Genomic DNA, 16651 nt, shown 5'->3' with positions numbered 1-16651 from the left:
CAGCTGTAATATGAAAACTGATGTTTGGGGAAACCGTGATCTAGCACGTGTGAGAAACCTTCTAGATGTAGAGAGAAGTTTGGGATCATCTGACCTAGAGATGAGTTTAAAATAATTCAAGAAGGAGAATTGGGAGAGTTTGGGAATCCCTCATGTGACCATTATTTATATCCTCATTACTATGCAGACGCTTGATATGCTCCTGGTTAAAAAACCTCTGGTCTTAAAAGTGTTGTGGAACACATGAGCTCTATAGAGAATCAGTTTGAACCCTGATCACAGCAAGGCTTTGTTTTCCTGAGGGAACTTTGATGCAGATGGTCAGGGAACATGTGAGCAGACCACCAGAGTGGCTTTTAAGCTCTGGACTTGAGTCTTAACACCTCATCATGATGTAAGCACACACACACACACACACACACTCACACTCTAAAAAGTCTCGTTTGTACAGGTGCACCATGTAGAAAATATTTAGGTAAGTCTCTTAGTATTTATTTTTTCCAGACCCTGATTCTTTATAAATATGCAGTAAGTGCAGGTGAATTTGAGGTCAGACTGAAGGTCTGGAAAAGCTCCTTATTAGGCTGTGACTAGCAGTTTTACCCTGAATTAATCATGGTGTTTAATATTCATTGTTTCTCACTTTTTCCATTTCGAGGGAGACCGGGAATGAAGGCTTGGAAATATAGAAATATAGAAGAAGAAAAAATGGAGACGACTATAAAGACATTTGGTACCAGGAGATAATCTAATCTAGTGCCGGTGTTGGTTCCACTGGAGAACCTTCTAAGAACCGGTTTGCCTTTCCATCGGTTAGAGAGCCGTCACAGAGCCGAGTCTGACGTCACTGTATACGTGTCACGTTACACAGCAACGTTGACACAGCAGCGGCAAACACAATGGCGGATGTTGCTTTACTGTTAATGCTCATGGCTTTGTGAACCCACATTGGCATCCAAATACGGCGAATCCAACGTGTACGTGCAGCTCAGTGTAATCTGTATAAACGGAGGTTGTGATCGAGAAAGTACATAACGTTATTTTATCATTAACACAGAAAAAATGTAGCCTTAGCATGTAGCTACCTACTATCGTGTGCCAAAAATTGATCATATTGTGGTAAAGTAAAAGTGTATTAAACATCAGTATACTTAAGGTACATTATCAAATGCGCTAACAGTAGCCCCGCCCCCAGGCGCTAACAGTAGCTCCGCCCACAGGCCCTCAAGCAAGTGGTTATTAAGTCTAGACCAGCAACGTTTTGGTGCTACTTAAGAACCACTTTTCCTGTTTCAGAGCCGGTGCTTTGGCTGTCGAAAAATAATGAACTGATTCTAAATTAGGCTGCCTTGGTGGAAAAGGGGCATTAGAGCCTCGTTTGTATCTGATATCAGGTGTGAAGAAATCCAAGCCGAGCCTTTTCCAAGTACGCGGTAACCTCCGATCTCTCTGCCAGAAGTCAGTGATTTTCTTTTGAAATGTAAGTGCGTCCATATCGCTGAACAGCTTGCAGTTTCTGATGTAGCGCACAAGGACTGAATCCTCAGTGCCACGCTGCCAAGACTGCTGTCTCTGATTAGGGGGAAATGTCTCTGGAACCTGTTAATCTTTCAGCAGAAAGTTGCGATCCGTCTCTCTTTGGACTCATCATGGTTCAACAAACACATGATTTTGTGCACAAAGTCTGGTGCTGGTCCTAATAGACCGTGGTGCTGGTCCTAATAGACCGTGGTGCTGGTCCTGATAGACCGTGGTGCTGGTCCTGATAGACCGTGGTGCTGGTCCTAATAGACCGTGGTGCTGGTCCTAATAGACCGTGGTGCTGGTCCTAATAGACCGTGACGCTGCTCCTACTAGACCGTGACGCTGCTCCTACTAGACCGTGACGCTGCTCCTACTAGACCGTGACGCTGCTCCTACTAGACCGTGACGCTGCTCCTACTAGACCGTGACGCTGCTCCTACTAGACCGTGACGCTGCTCCTACTCGACCGTGACGCTGCTCCTACTAGACCGTGACGCTGCTCCTACTCGACCGTGACGCTGCTCCTACTAGACCGTGACGCTGCTCCTACTAGACCGTGACGCTGCTCCTACTAGACCGTGACGCTGCTCCTCATAGACCTGGTCCACACTTCATTAAAGGTCTGAGTGTTTGGAACATCACACTTCTGCTTATGAAATAAACACGTGTCACTAATCTTTGCATATAATAATCGAATATTATTGAATATTTCATGTTCTGCAAAGGATTGAGATCATTTTATTACTTGATTCAAATATTCACACTGATGGTCAGACTTTAATTAGAACCATCAACAGCACCGAGACCAGAATAAATACTGTTTTATTGCTGTTTGTTGTTTAATGTCTTACAGGAGCATTTGGGAGATGTATTGTAGCAACCAAGAGAGTGGTTTAGTGCGATGCTTTCATTTTATATGCCTACACCACATCCACGTGTACCATCTTCTACTCACCCTGCATGGCTAAATTAAAGGGGCGGTGCACGATATTTAAGAAAAATGCTTCAGAAAACTGAGTCGGGCTGACTAACAAAACAAACGTGTAGCCCATGAGCAGAAAGGGGCGTGTCTTGTTAATGTGGCGTAGAGAGTGTTCGGTGCGCATGTCTGACATTAGCAGAAAGCGATTGAAACATTGACATGGCGGTTACCTACCGTTACCTCTGCCTTGCGCTCTAGGTGCTGAGTGTCGTCTTCTGCGTGAAATGGAGCTAAACCTTTCACGGTAAAACACACAGTACTACAAAAACATTTATATTACCATAGCATTACTCATCGAGTTCATTTATTGATAAAAATATACCCCCAACCAGCTGCCCCAACAGGTTTCGCCATTATAATTGCCTGGGTTATGTATGTATGTGTGGACAGAGCTATAAAAACACAGGTGACACTCATTTGGTTTAGGGCCGTGTTTGTTTTGGTGATTTCAAATGTCAACATTGGCTATCAAACATCGTGCACCCCACCTTTAATCCTGTTACTGACTACCTGTACCTGTTAGCTGCTGGACATTAGCGTGGGGTGCTAACATACGGTGAAGCAGTTATCTGGTTATTCAGTGCACTTGTACAGACTAAAGCAGGGGTCGGCAACCTTAAACACTCAAAGAGCCATTTGGACCCGTTTCCCACAGAAAAAATACCACAGGGAGCCACAAAACCCTTTTGACATCTAAAATGAAGAGAACACTGCATATGTCGTTTTTTTTTTACTTTTATGGAAAGTATAGAAAAAAACTATAGTGTGTTGCATTTATGAAATAAATTAACTGCTACCGATTAAACGCAATTTTATTTCTGCAGGCAAACAAAAATATTTTGAACGGTTTGAACTAACCTTAAGAAAAAAGGCGCTGGGTTGAAGGTTACTTTCAAATAAAATGTTTAATATATAATTGAGCCATTCGTATTCATGACCAGGGCTCTCAAGTTTTGGAGACAGGCAAGCGTGACATCTCCAACCCCTCGCTTTTTTTCACTGGTTGCTGCGTTAAATCTTTCCCCGATAGTGCTATTTTCTGATTGGCTATTGTGTAGCCTCTTTTTTGATTGGCTGATAAGTGTCAGACTCGACTAAGAACTGAGACGCGCTTCATTCCTGCCCGGTTCCATGGAGACAGCGGTGCGGACTGATACATTTTGGGTGCTGCGGCTTATTAAATATACACTCAAAAAGTTTTTCTGCGTGAGAATACGATGTGCGGCGGGAGAGGGTGAGAAAAGACCCACATGCGTGACTGTCATTCTCACTGTGTGACACTTGAACACCCTGCATGACATAAAAATTTAACTTGCCGGCTGCAGCAAATCAAAAATGCGCCTACTTCTGTGTGTCGGATTTCGCAAGTCGGCAGTTATGACGCATATTTTGAGCGACCAAAAAAAAATTAAATTAAACACGGTTTACTTTAATGTTACAAGAGCATCATGATCTTAGAATTTAGAAACTTTTAAAAACTAACTAACAAAAATAAAAAACTTAAATTAAATATTTATTTTCCAAAGCTACAGGGAGCCGCAGCAGAGGGATGAAAGAGCCACTTGCGGCTCCGGAGCCGCGGGTTGCCGACCCCTGGACTAAAGGAAACAAAAGGGTTCCAGTTCCTGGGCAAACGAAATTTGTGCCTAATAAGATGAATTTGTATCATGTATCATTTGACTAATGTTGTGGCTCGTGTGAAAGATATAATTTTAATTATTGTCAGTCTTTATTTTCTCTTGATGTGTAACTGTCAGGAGACACCACACTTTATTAGATAATATTTTCACCAGCACTTTATTTAATAAAAAATGCAGGTAAGCACCGAATCAGCAGAGACCGTGGCGGCGGCGTTGAGATTGAAAACTCGTCCAGCTCCTTAGACACGTCTTCCTACATTTCTGCATTATGTTTGGAACTCTGTTCTGTTTTTAATTAATCATTCAAAAATAAGCCAAAAGCTTTTTTTCCCCCTCTAATAAAACAGCGGACGAGTCGAATCGAGACACGATTCTGAATCGAGTGACCGAGATGTAACAGAGCTCCAGTTTGACTTACTGTGCCTTTTTTTTAAACAATGTTTATAAAATGTGTGTATAACATTTAAAATTCGATTAAGAATTGATGAAAAAAATAAGTATTTATTTAAACATTTGTTTGCAAATCACTGTTACCGTTAACAGACTTTCACCCCTTCCAAGTACGCCTGTTAAGAACATTATAAAGTTTTGCCCTGCCTAACTAACAGTTGCCCTTTTTTTTACACCACAAACAACAACTTATTTTTGTCATTCGGTGTTGCACGTCTGCGAAGGTCGTCTTTTAAACTCGACTTGGAATTAAAAATTGCAGTTTGCTTCTCGTGGTTGCTGCGGTGCTCACTTACAAGGTTATTTATTTTATTTATTTATTTACCTCATCAGCGTGCACTAGTCGGCGAGCATGGCTCACTCCAAGAATCGAGCCGCAGATGGCAAGATCACCTACCCTCCGGGGGTGAAGGAGATCTCCGATAAAATCTCCAAGGAAGAGATGGTCCGGAGGCTCAAGGTAAAAAAAAATAAAAGTGGGGGGGCAAAAGTAGTTGTGGGTGATTATTCTGTACACATTTATCTGATATAAGCTGATATGTTTTTGTTAAGATGGTGGTTAAGACCTTCATGGACATGGACCAAGATTCAGAGGAGGAGAAAGAGCTGTACCTGAACCTTGCTCTGCACCTGGCCTCAGACTTCTTCCTGAAGCACCCGGACAAAGACGTCAGGCTCCTGGTGGCCTGCTGCCTGGCCGACATCTTCCGTATCTACGCTCCAGAGGCTCCCTACACGTCGCCGGATAAGCTGAAGGTACAAGAGACGGGAGCTTTGCGTCACGAAAGAGCAGAACCTTAAAGTTTTGTTTATGCCTCGGAAAACGACAGGATATTAACTTCTGAAAGCCTGGAACACTGTAACGAGCCATTCAGATCTCTCACCCACCCCAAGCTGTGGCAGGGGTGGCTCAAGTGATTGAGGCTCTGGGGTGTCGATAGGAAGGTCAGGGTTTAAGCCCCAGCACTGCCAAACCGCCACTGTTTCTGCCCTTGAGCCCTTACTCCCTGCTCTAAGGGTGCTATATGATAGCATCATCATGACACTTGGCAATCTCCACCTCTTCATATGTCACACCTGGGGAGATGGGTGGCTTGAAAAGAGAGGGAGAGAGACAGATAGAGAGGGTGAGACTGGGAGGGTGAGAGGCTGAGAGTGAGTCGGGGAGAGAGACAGAGAGAGAGAGTCGGTGAGAGACACACGGAGAGATAGTCAGTGAGAGACACACAGAGAGCGAGTCGGTGAGAGACACACAGAGAGAGAGAGAGTCGGTGAGAGACACACAGAGAGAGAGAGAGTCGGTGAGAGACACACAGAGAGAGAGTCGGTGAGAGACACAGAGAGAGAGAGTCGGTGAGAGACACAGAGAGAGAGAGTCGGTGAGAGACACACAGAGAGAGAGAGTCGGTGAGAGACACACAGAGAGAGAGAGTCGGTGAGAGACACACACAGAGAGAGAGTCGGTGAGAGACGCACAGAGAGAGAGAGTCGGTGAGAGACGCACAGAGAGAGAGAGTCGGTGAGAGACGCACAGAGAGTCTGAGAGAGACACAGGTCTGAGAGAGACACAGAGAGAGAGTCTGAGAGAGACACACAGAGAGTCTGAGAGAGACACAGGTCTGAGAGAGACACACAGAGAGAGAGTCTGAGAGAGACACACAGAGAGAGAGTCTGAGAGAGACACAGAGAGAGAGAGTCTGAGAGAGAGACACAGAGTCTGAGAGAGACACAGGTCTGAGAGAGACACACAGAGAGAGAGAGTCTGAGAGAGACACACAGAGAGAGAGAGAGAGTCTGAGACACACAGAGAGAGAGAGTCTGAGAGAGACACAGTGAGAGAGTCTGAGACACACAGAGAGAGAGAGTCTGAGAGAGACACAGTGAGAGAGTCTGAGAGAGACACAGTGAGAGAGTCTGAGAGAGACACAGTGAGAGAGTCTGAGAGAGACACAGTGAGAGAGTCTGAGAGAGACACAGTGAGAGAGTCTGAGAGAGACAGGGAGACATGCAGAGAGAGAGAGACACACACACAGAGAGAGTCCGAGAGAGACACAGAGAGAGAGAGAGAGAGAGAGAGAGAGAGAGAGAGAGACACACACAGAGAGAGTCCGAGAGAGACACAGAGAGAGAGAGAGACTCTCTTGTTCTCTAAAGTGGTTTTCTGACCTTGTTGCACATGAACATCGTCACTCGGCTGCATCCTTTAACGTTAGGCCTTTTTTTCCATCAATTAATCAGATCAGTTTTTAAAAACATATTAAATACAAAAGCATTTAAAATAATTAATGTGCACATTATGTTTAACTAGCACGACTACAGCACGCTTAACCCTTTCATGCACCAGATCGATGAACTCAACATTATTCTGACTTCTGATCTCTACTAGATCTCTAGCTGTGCCGTTCTGTCCATAAACACAGCCACGAATTCACCTAAAATGCCTGAATTCTGCCTCTGTTTTTTTTTTTAAATAAAAGTTATGACACACTTGTGTAAACATACAACCTTTACACAGTGTTGTGAACTAGTTACAGTTACTAGTCACTTCATTCAAAAAGTAACGCAATTACTTTGTTGATTATTTACACCAAAAATTAACGCTTTAGTTAACGTTTTTGTTTTTGTTTTTCTTTTTTAAAGAGCGTTCTTTAATGTTCCCATTAATGCCCTTTTATGCATTATGGTCTGTACAAACACAAAACTGTCCCTGGCTAACAGTCTGGTTAAAATCTAGTCACTGTTGTTTGGCTGGAGGGGCTTGAGTCACTTCGAGTGTGTCCACCGACACCGGGTTAGATTCTAGCTTGTAGTTTGTAGTTGCGAAGCCTGTAGTTTCTACATCCAGATTGGAGTTGCTGTTTATCGACAGTAGACAGGACCTTCGAAACACAGCTTACATTTGACTAAAAGGTTTTTGTCTTTATGCTCAACTAAAGTGAAATAACGAGCATATTTCCACGTTGAGAAACTCGTCTTGCTCTCGCCTCGACTCGCCGTTACTGCCACACATACTTGAATAAACAGGAACACGCCCACAGTGCGGCGTCTTCGTGTTTACAGGTCGGCATCCACCGATCCTACAATGCGTCGCTGCTGTAAACAGGTTAGTCTGTAGGCTACACTTCAGTCTAAATGATTTAAATTAAAAAGTAAGGGACAAACGCACCGTATGGTAACGGTAACGGAGTTACTTTATTTAAAAAGTAACGCATTAGAGTATTAGTTACTGTCAAAAGTAACTGCGTTACAGTAACGCCTAGGCCATCCTTAAAAATATTTTGGTTTGCAGTAACAGTAAAAAAAAAAAAAGGGTCGGTAAGTAGGTCTATATATATTTTATTTCATGTTTCAATGTAAAAAAAATTTGGTGATGGTGATTACGTAGGTATGACTTTAAACAAATTAGCATATCGTGACGTCACTGACTGGGTCTTCAACCCGTGCCTTCGGGCGCATCATTACAAACCTTATTTTGATGCTTCGTGCCAAGTTAAAGCGGTGTCGAGCTGTTTTAATGAACTTATTAGATGTATTATGGCGCCCGAACCCGCATGACTGTGAACGGTGACGGCGAACATTTTGTTTACTGCAGCCGCAGCCATCATTACCGAGCGCGAACCGTCGACTCTGACAGTAAATGAGAGAATGAGACGAAGCGAACACACAGGCCGTAGTGTGACATCCGGTAACCAGTAGTGTAAACATAGATGATGTCACGGGTTTTATTTAAAAGAAGGAACGTAGCCTTCGTTTGTATGTAGGCCTAGGCGACTTATATATTTACAATACTTACTAAAATATAATTATGCTTTTGTATTAGTTGTTTAAAGAGTAAAAAAAATAATGTAATGCAAATTTACAACCGGCAAGTCAGTCGGACTTGAAGCAAAACAAATAATTTGAGTCGTTCCTAAATCTACAGGGTCGGTCGGGTTACGGCAAACAGGAATATTTTTAAGGATGGCCTCACTGCCCGACACTGCCTTTAACGCACGGCATTATGATCTAACGCTAATAATCGAACTCCGCATTGTGCAGATTGAGATTTCAGGTGTTTAAACAGTCCAAATCACACTGGATCCATCATTCATTAACAGACTGTGGATTTCTTTAATAGCTTCCTTCGTGTTTGACGTATATTTTAACGGTAATTCTGGCAAACAACTTGGCGGAAAAGACAAACCAGACTTTTGCGGTTCAGCTTAAATTGATTGACTTTTTTTTCTTCTCCTTTTGTGTCTGACCTCATAATCTGCTTGAACTCTAGGCATCTTGGCATCCGGAGGTTTAAAACTGCCAACCTCATGTTTCTTCTCCTCCTCCTTCTCCTTCTCTCCCAGGATATATTTATGTTCATAACCCGGCAGCTAAAAGGATTGGAGGACACTAAAAGCGCCCAGTTCAATCGATATTTTTACTTACTGGAGGTATGTGGTACGAGTTTCCTATTTGTTTGTTTGTTTGTTTGTAGAATGTAGTTCACATTTATTTTAAATTCTGTATGGATTTATTTCTTTCTTTCTCCTGACAGAATATCGCTTGGGTGAAATCCTACAACATCTGCTTCGAATTGGAGGACAGCAACGAAATATTTACTCAACTGTACAGAACGCTCTTCCAAGTGATCAAGTAAGTCGCTGCTTTCACGCATGCAAAAATCCTTATCTCTCAAACACACACACGCACGCACAGAGCGCTCGTAATTCAGAAGGAAGGGTATGTAATTTACAGCGTACTGATGTAAATGGAAAGCTCTGGGTTATTTGTTGAGCTGTAACGAGCCGTCAGCTGCCTGTTCACTAATATTATACTCCAGTATGACGGTTATGTGTGTGTGTGTGTCTCAGGTGGGACTTCCTTATGGGGTGTGCTGTGTATTAACGGTTAGGCGTCTCAGCTGGATACGTCCTCGCTGAGGGAAAACACAGTGGCGCATGTGTTGATGGGGCGGGGAGGGAAGGGGGGGTTCTGCAGATGCCTCCTACACACACACACACACCTGCAGAAACGCATCTTGTGTGCAGATCCTTGCCCTATTCCAGCTATATAATGATTTGTTAAGCGCCAGTCAGACATTAAGTGCATCGTGACTCATCTTTGCTTCTTTTCTTAGTAAGAGATAACGAGAATATTCTCTGCATGTGCTGGAAGAGGTTTCAGCATTACTGACGTGTGTGTGTGTGTGTGTGTGTGTGTGTGTGTGTGTGTGTGTGTGTGTGTGTGTGTGTGTGTGCAGTAATGGACACAATCAGAAGGTGCATATGCACATGGTAGACCTGATGAGCTCGATCGTCTGTGAAGGAGACTCTGTTTCTCAGGAGCTCCTGGACACCGTCCTGGTCAACTTAGTTCCAGCACACAAGGTACCAAGTAATGAGCTGCTGTTGTCATGAGGAATGATTTAATCCCCTTTTGGTGTTAATGTGCTAAATGACATATAATTAACATGGTAGTGGTGAGTGTATATTGTGTTTTATTTATTTATATTTATGTTCTATATAAAACCCACCTTGTGTGGTGGAGTCTCGTTTATTTCATTTGTATCTCTCATTTTGTCATTCTGTCTGTATGATCTGAAGTTTTGTTTGTTCTGCCCCAGACTCTGTCTGTCTGTCTGTCTGTCTGCCTGCCTGCCTGCCCCAGGCTCTGTCTGCCTGCCTGCCTGCCCCAGGCTCTCTCTGTCTGTCTGTCTGTCTGTCTGCCCCAGGTTCTCTCTGTCTGTCTGCCTGCCTGCCCCAGGCTCTGTCTGCCTGCCCGGGCTCTCTCTGTCTGCCTGCCTGCCCGGGCTCTCTCTGTCTGCCTGCCTGCCCGCCTGCCCGGGCTCTCTCTGTCTGTCTGTCTGCCCCAGGCTCTCTCTGTGTGTCTGTCTGCCCCGGGCTCTCTCTGTGTGTCTGTCTGCCCCGGGCTCTCTCTGTGTGTCTGTCTGCCCCGGGCTCTCTCTGTCTGCCTGCCTGCCCGGGCTCTCTCTGTCTGCCTGCCTGCCCGGGCTCTGTCTGTCTGTCTGTCTGTCTGCCCCGGGCTCTCTCTGTCTGTCTGTCTGCCCCGGGCTCTCTCTGTCTGTCTTTCTTTCCCCCGGGCTCTCTCTGTCTGCCTGCCTGCCCGGGCTCTCTCTGTCTGCCTGCCTGCCCGGGCTCTCTCTGTCTGCCTGCCTGCCCGGGCTCTGTCTGTCTGTCTGCCCCAGGCTCTCTCTGTCTGTCTGTCTGCCCCGGGCTCTCTCTGTCTGTCTGCCTCGGGCTCTCTCTGTCTGTCTGCCCCGGGCTCTCTCTGTCTGCCCCGGGCTCTCTCTGTCTGCCTGCCTGCCCGGGCTCTGTCTGTCTGTCTGCCCCGGGCTCTCTCTGTCTGTCTGTCTGCCCCGGGCTCTCTCTGTCTGTCTTTCTTTCCCCCGGGCTCTCTCTGTCTGCCTGCCTGCCCGGGCTCTCTCTGTCTGCCTGCCTGCCCGGGCTCTCTCTGTCTGCCTGCCTGCCCGGGCTCTGTCTGTCTGTCTGCCCCAGGCTCTCTCTGTCTGTCTGTCTGCCCCGGGCTCTCTCTGTCTGTCTGCCTCGGGCTCTCTCTGTCTGTCTGCCCCGGGCTCTCTCTGTCTGCCCCGGGCTCTCTCTGTCTGTCTGTCTGTCTGCCCCGGGCTCTCTCTGTCTGTCTGCCCCAGGCTCTCTCTGTCTGTCTGTCTGCCTCGGGCTCTCTCTGTCTGTCTGTCTGCCTCGGGCTCTGTCTGTCTGTCTGTAATGTCCTGTCAGTCTCATATTTTATTTTTCAGTCTGGTTTCCTCTTGGTTCTTGAGTTTTTTTTTTTTAATCAAAAGTTCTAGCATCCTGTCAGTCTATCATCTGTCTGCCTCGTGTTTTCTGTTGCACGTCCAAGCGTCTAATGTTCTTCATCTCACCTTCTCCTGTTCTGCCCGTCTTTCGCTCTTAAAGGCTAGCCTACTGAAAACTGCATGTCCAGTCTGGTCTGTCATGTTTTGCCGTCCTGCATGAGTTCTGTGTGGTCTGCGTTTTGTCTGCTTGGTGTTTTATCTTCTGATTTTATTCACACTTCCTGCTATTTATTTTTCTGTCTCTCTTGTCGTGGTTACCTGCTTATCTATAGTTCAGTTTGGTTTTCTTTTAGTTTTTAATCATGTTCAGTAACACTGTCTCCGTTTCCTGTCTAGCAATTGATCTGTTATTCTAATCGCGATGTTGTCTAATTCAGTTGAAGGGTAACTTTGAGTAACTAATACACAGTCACGGTGACCGTACTGATGTGAGTAATAATTAAAAACGCTCTTTCTCTGGTTATATAATAATAATAAGTTTCTGAAATGGTTTTATTTGCAGAATCTGAACAAGCAGGCGTACGACCTAGCCAAAGCCCTGCTGAAGAGAACCGCGCAGGCCATCGAGCCTTACATAACCAACGTGAGTGAGGTTTTACTGCCACAGGCTTTCTGTTACATCATTCACTGTTGTTTTGAATACTTAACAAGCTCCTGAGGGTCGACCGTAACCTCAAGCGACTGTGCAACGATCTTGAAATTATTTCCCACATGTAAAGGAATACGTGTTAGTGTGTAACGCCGCGCCGCATCGTGCCGGCCCACGCTCGTCCTCGTTACCTCCCACAGGGGCAGTCGTAACGCGCCGGTGTTCCTCTCAGACCTCGGTACAAATACACACTTACCGCTGTGAGCTAGTGAGGATGTAGCCATGAGAATTAAACACACGCTTCCGTCGTGCGTGCTTATCGGACCCGTACAGAAAAATCACACACTACTTTGGACACTAGATCCACAAACAAACACTATCACGATCGTCACAATCCTTTCTTCCTTCCCATCTCGCACATTTAATAAGAGGACAGATGTCACAAAAAGAAACCACAGTTTAAAGGTTCATCTTTTATTCTTCTGTGGCGGGTAATAAAAAAAGAACAGCTATTAATGCATCGAGTTGAAATTATTTTATTTATGTATGTTATTCGTAGTTTATCATCTCCAGATTCAGAACTGGCGACGGATTGAAGTATTTTTAAAATTGAAGTATTTTATAAATGCATCTATATTTAACATACTTTTACGTTTGATACGATACGATTCGCCCTTTTGTGCCGTAGTGGAGATGGAGATTTAACGCCAATGAACAGGTCTGTTTGTTGATAAGTGTTCGGTGTGCAGCCGCGAGCTCCCGTACGAAGCGTTTTCTGAACACGCTGCAGCTGCCGTTTCCTGACTGTGATGGACGGAGGTGGTTGAAGATTGTGTTTGTGTTTTGTTTTTGTTCCCCTTCAGTTTTTTAACCAGGTGCTGATGCTGGGGAAGACGTCAGTTAGCGATCTGTCGGAGCACGTGTTCGATTTAATCCTGGAGCTCTACAACATCGACAGTCATCTGCTGCTTTCTGTTCTGCCTCAGCTGGAGTTTAAACTTAAGGTACAGTTTCTGTTTAAAATCCTGACTCGCTTATAGTAATGAATTTAATATTATCGGTGTAACAACGCAACTGCTGCCACTTTCATGCTGCTGTGTGAGGGAGTGTGTGTGTGTGTGAGGGAGTGTGTGTGTGTGTGAGGGAGTGTGTGTGTGTGTGTGAGGGAGTGTGTGTGTGTGTGAGGGAGTGTGTGTGTGTGTGTGTGTGAGGGAGTGTGTGTGTGTGTGTGAGGGAGTGTGTGTGTGTGTGTGTGTGTGAGGTATTGTGTGTGTGAGGGAGTGTGTGTGAGCGCGAGTGTGTGTGTGTGAGCAAGTGTGTGTGTGAGCAAGTGTGTGTGTGAGCGCGTGTGTGTGTGTGTGAGCGAGTGTGTGAGGTATTAGCGCACACGTTATATCGGCTTTATTGCTAGGTCAGGTTTTTTTGTTTTTAATCTAATCATGTATTTAGTATTAAATTTTTTTAACCTTAACCTTCAACGGCTTCCAATATTTCATGATGATTTGTATCCCATAAGTGTATATTCACGACTTATCGCCTTTGCACCGGCTTTCTTTGTGTGCGCCAGCGTTTTGTTTTTATGCAAAATGCAATAACTGAAACGCTGAATAGACTCAATGAGTTCATTCATCACAACTGAATTAATTGACTTTGCTTCCTGCAGCTTTAGCGACGAAGGAATAATCTCTGTATTTGTGCGTGCGTGTGTGTGCGTGTGTGTGTGCGTGTGCAGAGTAACGACAATGATGAACGGCTTCAAGTTGTCAAGCTTTTGGCCAAGATGTTCGGCGCAAAAGACTCCGAGCTCGCCTCCCAGAACAAGCCTCTGTGGCAGTGTTACCTCGGGAGGTAGAGCTTCCTTCTTCCTCCTCCAACTTTGTTGTCGTGGTTTCGGTGGTTGTTGTTGTTATCAATAACAGTAGTAATAAAGTCATTAGTAATATTCTCTACTTCATATCTAAATAACTATCTGTGAAGATTTTCTGTTCCTCGCTGACTTCTACATATTACTTTCTCTAAAGGTTTAACGATATCCATGTTCCTATTCGCCTGGAGTGCGTGAAGTTCGCCAGCCACTGCCTGATGAATCATCCGGATTTGGCTAAAGATCTCACAGGTGAGGGATCGGACTCCTGAGAGCACATCGGATTTGCGCCGGTATCTGCTTTCAGTCCAAATGCACTCTCATGCACGCTGTTCGAATTTCACCGGCTTTTAATCAAATATTTATTTAAAAAAATTTTTTTTTTTTTTTTAAATGAGCCTTTGTTGAGTTACTGTGAAGCACGACGTACATCCTGAAACATCTCCGGTTCTGAATAAACATCGTTCGTTCTGTTTGAATCCAGTACAAAGGCAGTAAATAAGTATTAGAATATGCTTATGTTGTCTTATCTTTAATTATAATGTGCAGATTGTTTTTATTTATTTATTTATTTGTTTATTTATTTATTTAGAGAATGCACCCAATTTCCATTACCGGAAAAAATATGTATAGGTAAAAAAATATATATATAATAATAAATTTTATTTTGTCTCATTTTTTGGCATTAAAAGAGAGACCATGTTTGTTTTCTATGTTTTATGTAAACATGAACATAATCCCTCTGCGAGCTCGTGTATAGCTCAGAGGGCAGATAATAGCACTTTCCCTGTTTGGGAAAGAAAATGTCGTTCTCTCCCGTTACGAGAACGGCGTTCATCTTCACCTTTGTGCTTTCAGAGTACCTTAAAGTGAGATCTCACGATCCGGAGGAAGCCATTCGACACGATGTCATCGTGTCCATCGTGACCGCGTCGAAAAAAGACCTCGCTCTGGTCAACGATCACTTGCTGAACTTTGTCCGTGAGAGGACGCTCGACAAGCGGGTGAGCTTTGTTTGGTTTTGTTCTGGACTGGTTTTGTTTTCCACCTTCAGCGATGTTTTAAATAAATAAATAAAACCCCCCACCCTTTGATCCGCTGTTATCGCGTGACGTCGGTGTATTTCGGCTGACCGGAGCTCATTAGCTCTGCGGGTTCTCTCCAGCTCCACTCCATTTCTCTTCCTAATCTAATCTGCAGCCTCTTCGGGCCTCCAGGCTGCAGAAGCCAAATGAAATATCGAGCCATAACTCGCATATAGCCGTTCTCCATCCAGCCTTTTCAAATCACTTTTGGGAGTCAAACCTAACTGCTTCTCATTCTGTACACCTGCATAAACGATACTGAAGACGTTTTACGTCTCTGTTCGTCCTGCTCGGTTACGTCCAGATGAACTCTGGGGCTGTAACTAAACAACGCTGTTACAGTATCAGCTACATTCACCTCCATTGTGAATGAACTGCTTTTATAATCTGGTAGCTTAGTGGTTAAGGCTTTGGACCGCGGATCAGAAGGCTGTGAGTTCTAATCCCAGGTCCACAATGCGTCCCCTGCTGGGCCCTTCAGCAAGGCCCTTAACCCTCAATTGCTCAGTTGGATATAAATGAGATAAAAATGTAAGTCACTCTGGGTAACGGCATCTGCAAAGTAATGTAAAGGGAAACACACACACACACACACACACACACATCTCAAGGGGGAGAAACTAAACCAAGCCGCGTTGTTGCCTTTTGTTACACGGAACATAGAATACAATACAATTAAACCACAATAAGGAACATAAGTACATTTCTGACATCTTTATTTGTGCCTGATGTCATGCATTCTTCTCTTTCTTCTCCTCCTTGTTCTCCTCCTTCTTCTCTTCCTTCTTGTTCTTCTTCTCTTCCTCCTTTTCCTCCCTTCTCTCCTTCGTCTCTTCCTCCCTTTTCTCCATCTTCTCCTCCTCCTTTTTCTCCTACTTCTTTTCCTCCTTCTTCTCCTCCTCCTCCTTCTTCTTCTTCTCCTTCTTCTCTTCCTTCTTTTTCTCCTCCTTTTTCTCCTTCTTTTTCTCCTTCTTCTTCTCCTCCTCCTCCTCCTTCTTCTCTTCCTCCTTTTTCTCCTTATTCGTCTCCTCCTCCTTTTCTCCTTCTTCTTCTCTTCCTTCTTTTCCTCCTTCTCCTTCTTCTACTACTCCTTGTTCTCCTTCTTCTCCTCCTTCTCCCCCTCCTCTGTCCTCTTCTTCTCCTCTTCCTCCTCCCCCTCCTTCTCCTTAATGAGCTTATTAATAACTCCCATAATTATAACGGTGTAAAAATACACAGGTCACAATTTGATTCAAGCTTCACACTTTATTGCATGTTATTACAAAGCCCCTTTTCCTTCTATAAAACAAAATAAATATTCTTACGAACATACGTTGAACAGTTTGATATCGTAAACCAAAAGTGCTCGACGTTCACCAAATCTTAAAAAATAAGTTCATTTATTTTCCTTTTGAATCATTTCGCTGTGAATATCAGATATTATTTGTATTAATAACCAGCTTATCAGTCAAACGCTCCCTTTGACTGCGTCCTACTTCATTATTTATTTCCCCCGAAGCTCGTTATAGCGTATCAGTTTTTCTTCATGAGTATATTTTCGTGTTGCAGTGGAGGGTGCGTAAGGAAGCGATGATGGGCCTCGCTCAGATCTATAAGAAGTACGCTCTGCAGGCGGAGGCAGGAAAAGAAGCAGCCAAACAGATCTCCTGGATTAAAGACAAGCTGCTGCACATCTACTACCAGAACAGTATCGATGACCGGTAAGT

At 44.4% G+C, this 16651-nt stretch overlaps 1 protein-coding gene across 4 annotated transcripts in view; it reads left to right on the top strand.

Moving 5' to 3' along the window:
* The window catches only part of pds5b (PDS5 cohesin associated factor B), a 50350-nt gene that overhangs the window by 7253 nt on the left and 26446 nt on the right, over positions 1 to 16651 (top strand). For 3 of the 4 annotated variants that reach the window (XM_027150715.2, XM_027150713.2, XM_027150714.2), the window contains exons 2-12: positions 4930 to 5056; positions 5149 to 5352; positions 8937 to 9023; positions 9128 to 9225; positions 9833 to 9959; positions 11910 to 11990; positions 12860 to 13000; positions 13729 to 13844; positions 14018 to 14112; positions 14719 to 14864; positions 16494 to 16645. In XM_027150715.2, coding sequence (XP_027006516.1) covers positions 4949 to 5056; positions 5149 to 5352; positions 8937 to 9023; positions 9128 to 9225; positions 9833 to 9959; positions 11910 to 11990; positions 12860 to 13000; positions 13729 to 13844; positions 14018 to 14112; positions 14719 to 14864; positions 16494 to 16645 — 1355 coding nt within the window. In that variant the 5' untranslated portion in view covers positions 4930 to 4948. Of the gene's footprint in view, positions 1 to 4929; positions 5057 to 5148; positions 5353 to 8936; positions 9024 to 9127; positions 9226 to 9587; positions 9709 to 9832; positions 9960 to 11909; positions 11991 to 12859; positions 13001 to 13728; positions 13845 to 14017; positions 14113 to 14718; positions 14865 to 16493; positions 16646 to 16651 lie in introns of those variants that run through there. The other variant, XM_047820614.1, reaches the window with a different exon arrangement.

The sequence above is a fragment of the Tachysurus fulvidraco genome, chromosome 11 (genome assembly GCF_022655615.1).
Source record: "Tachysurus fulvidraco isolate hzauxx_2018 chromosome 11, HZAU_PFXX_2.0, whole genome shotgun sequence".
Classification (NCBI taxonomy): Eukaryota; Metazoa; Chordata; class Actinopteri; order Siluriformes; family Bagridae; genus Tachysurus; species Tachysurus fulvidraco.
The sequence above is the reverse complement of the archived record's forward strand: the minus strand, read 5'-3'. Positions and strand labels throughout refer to the sequence as shown.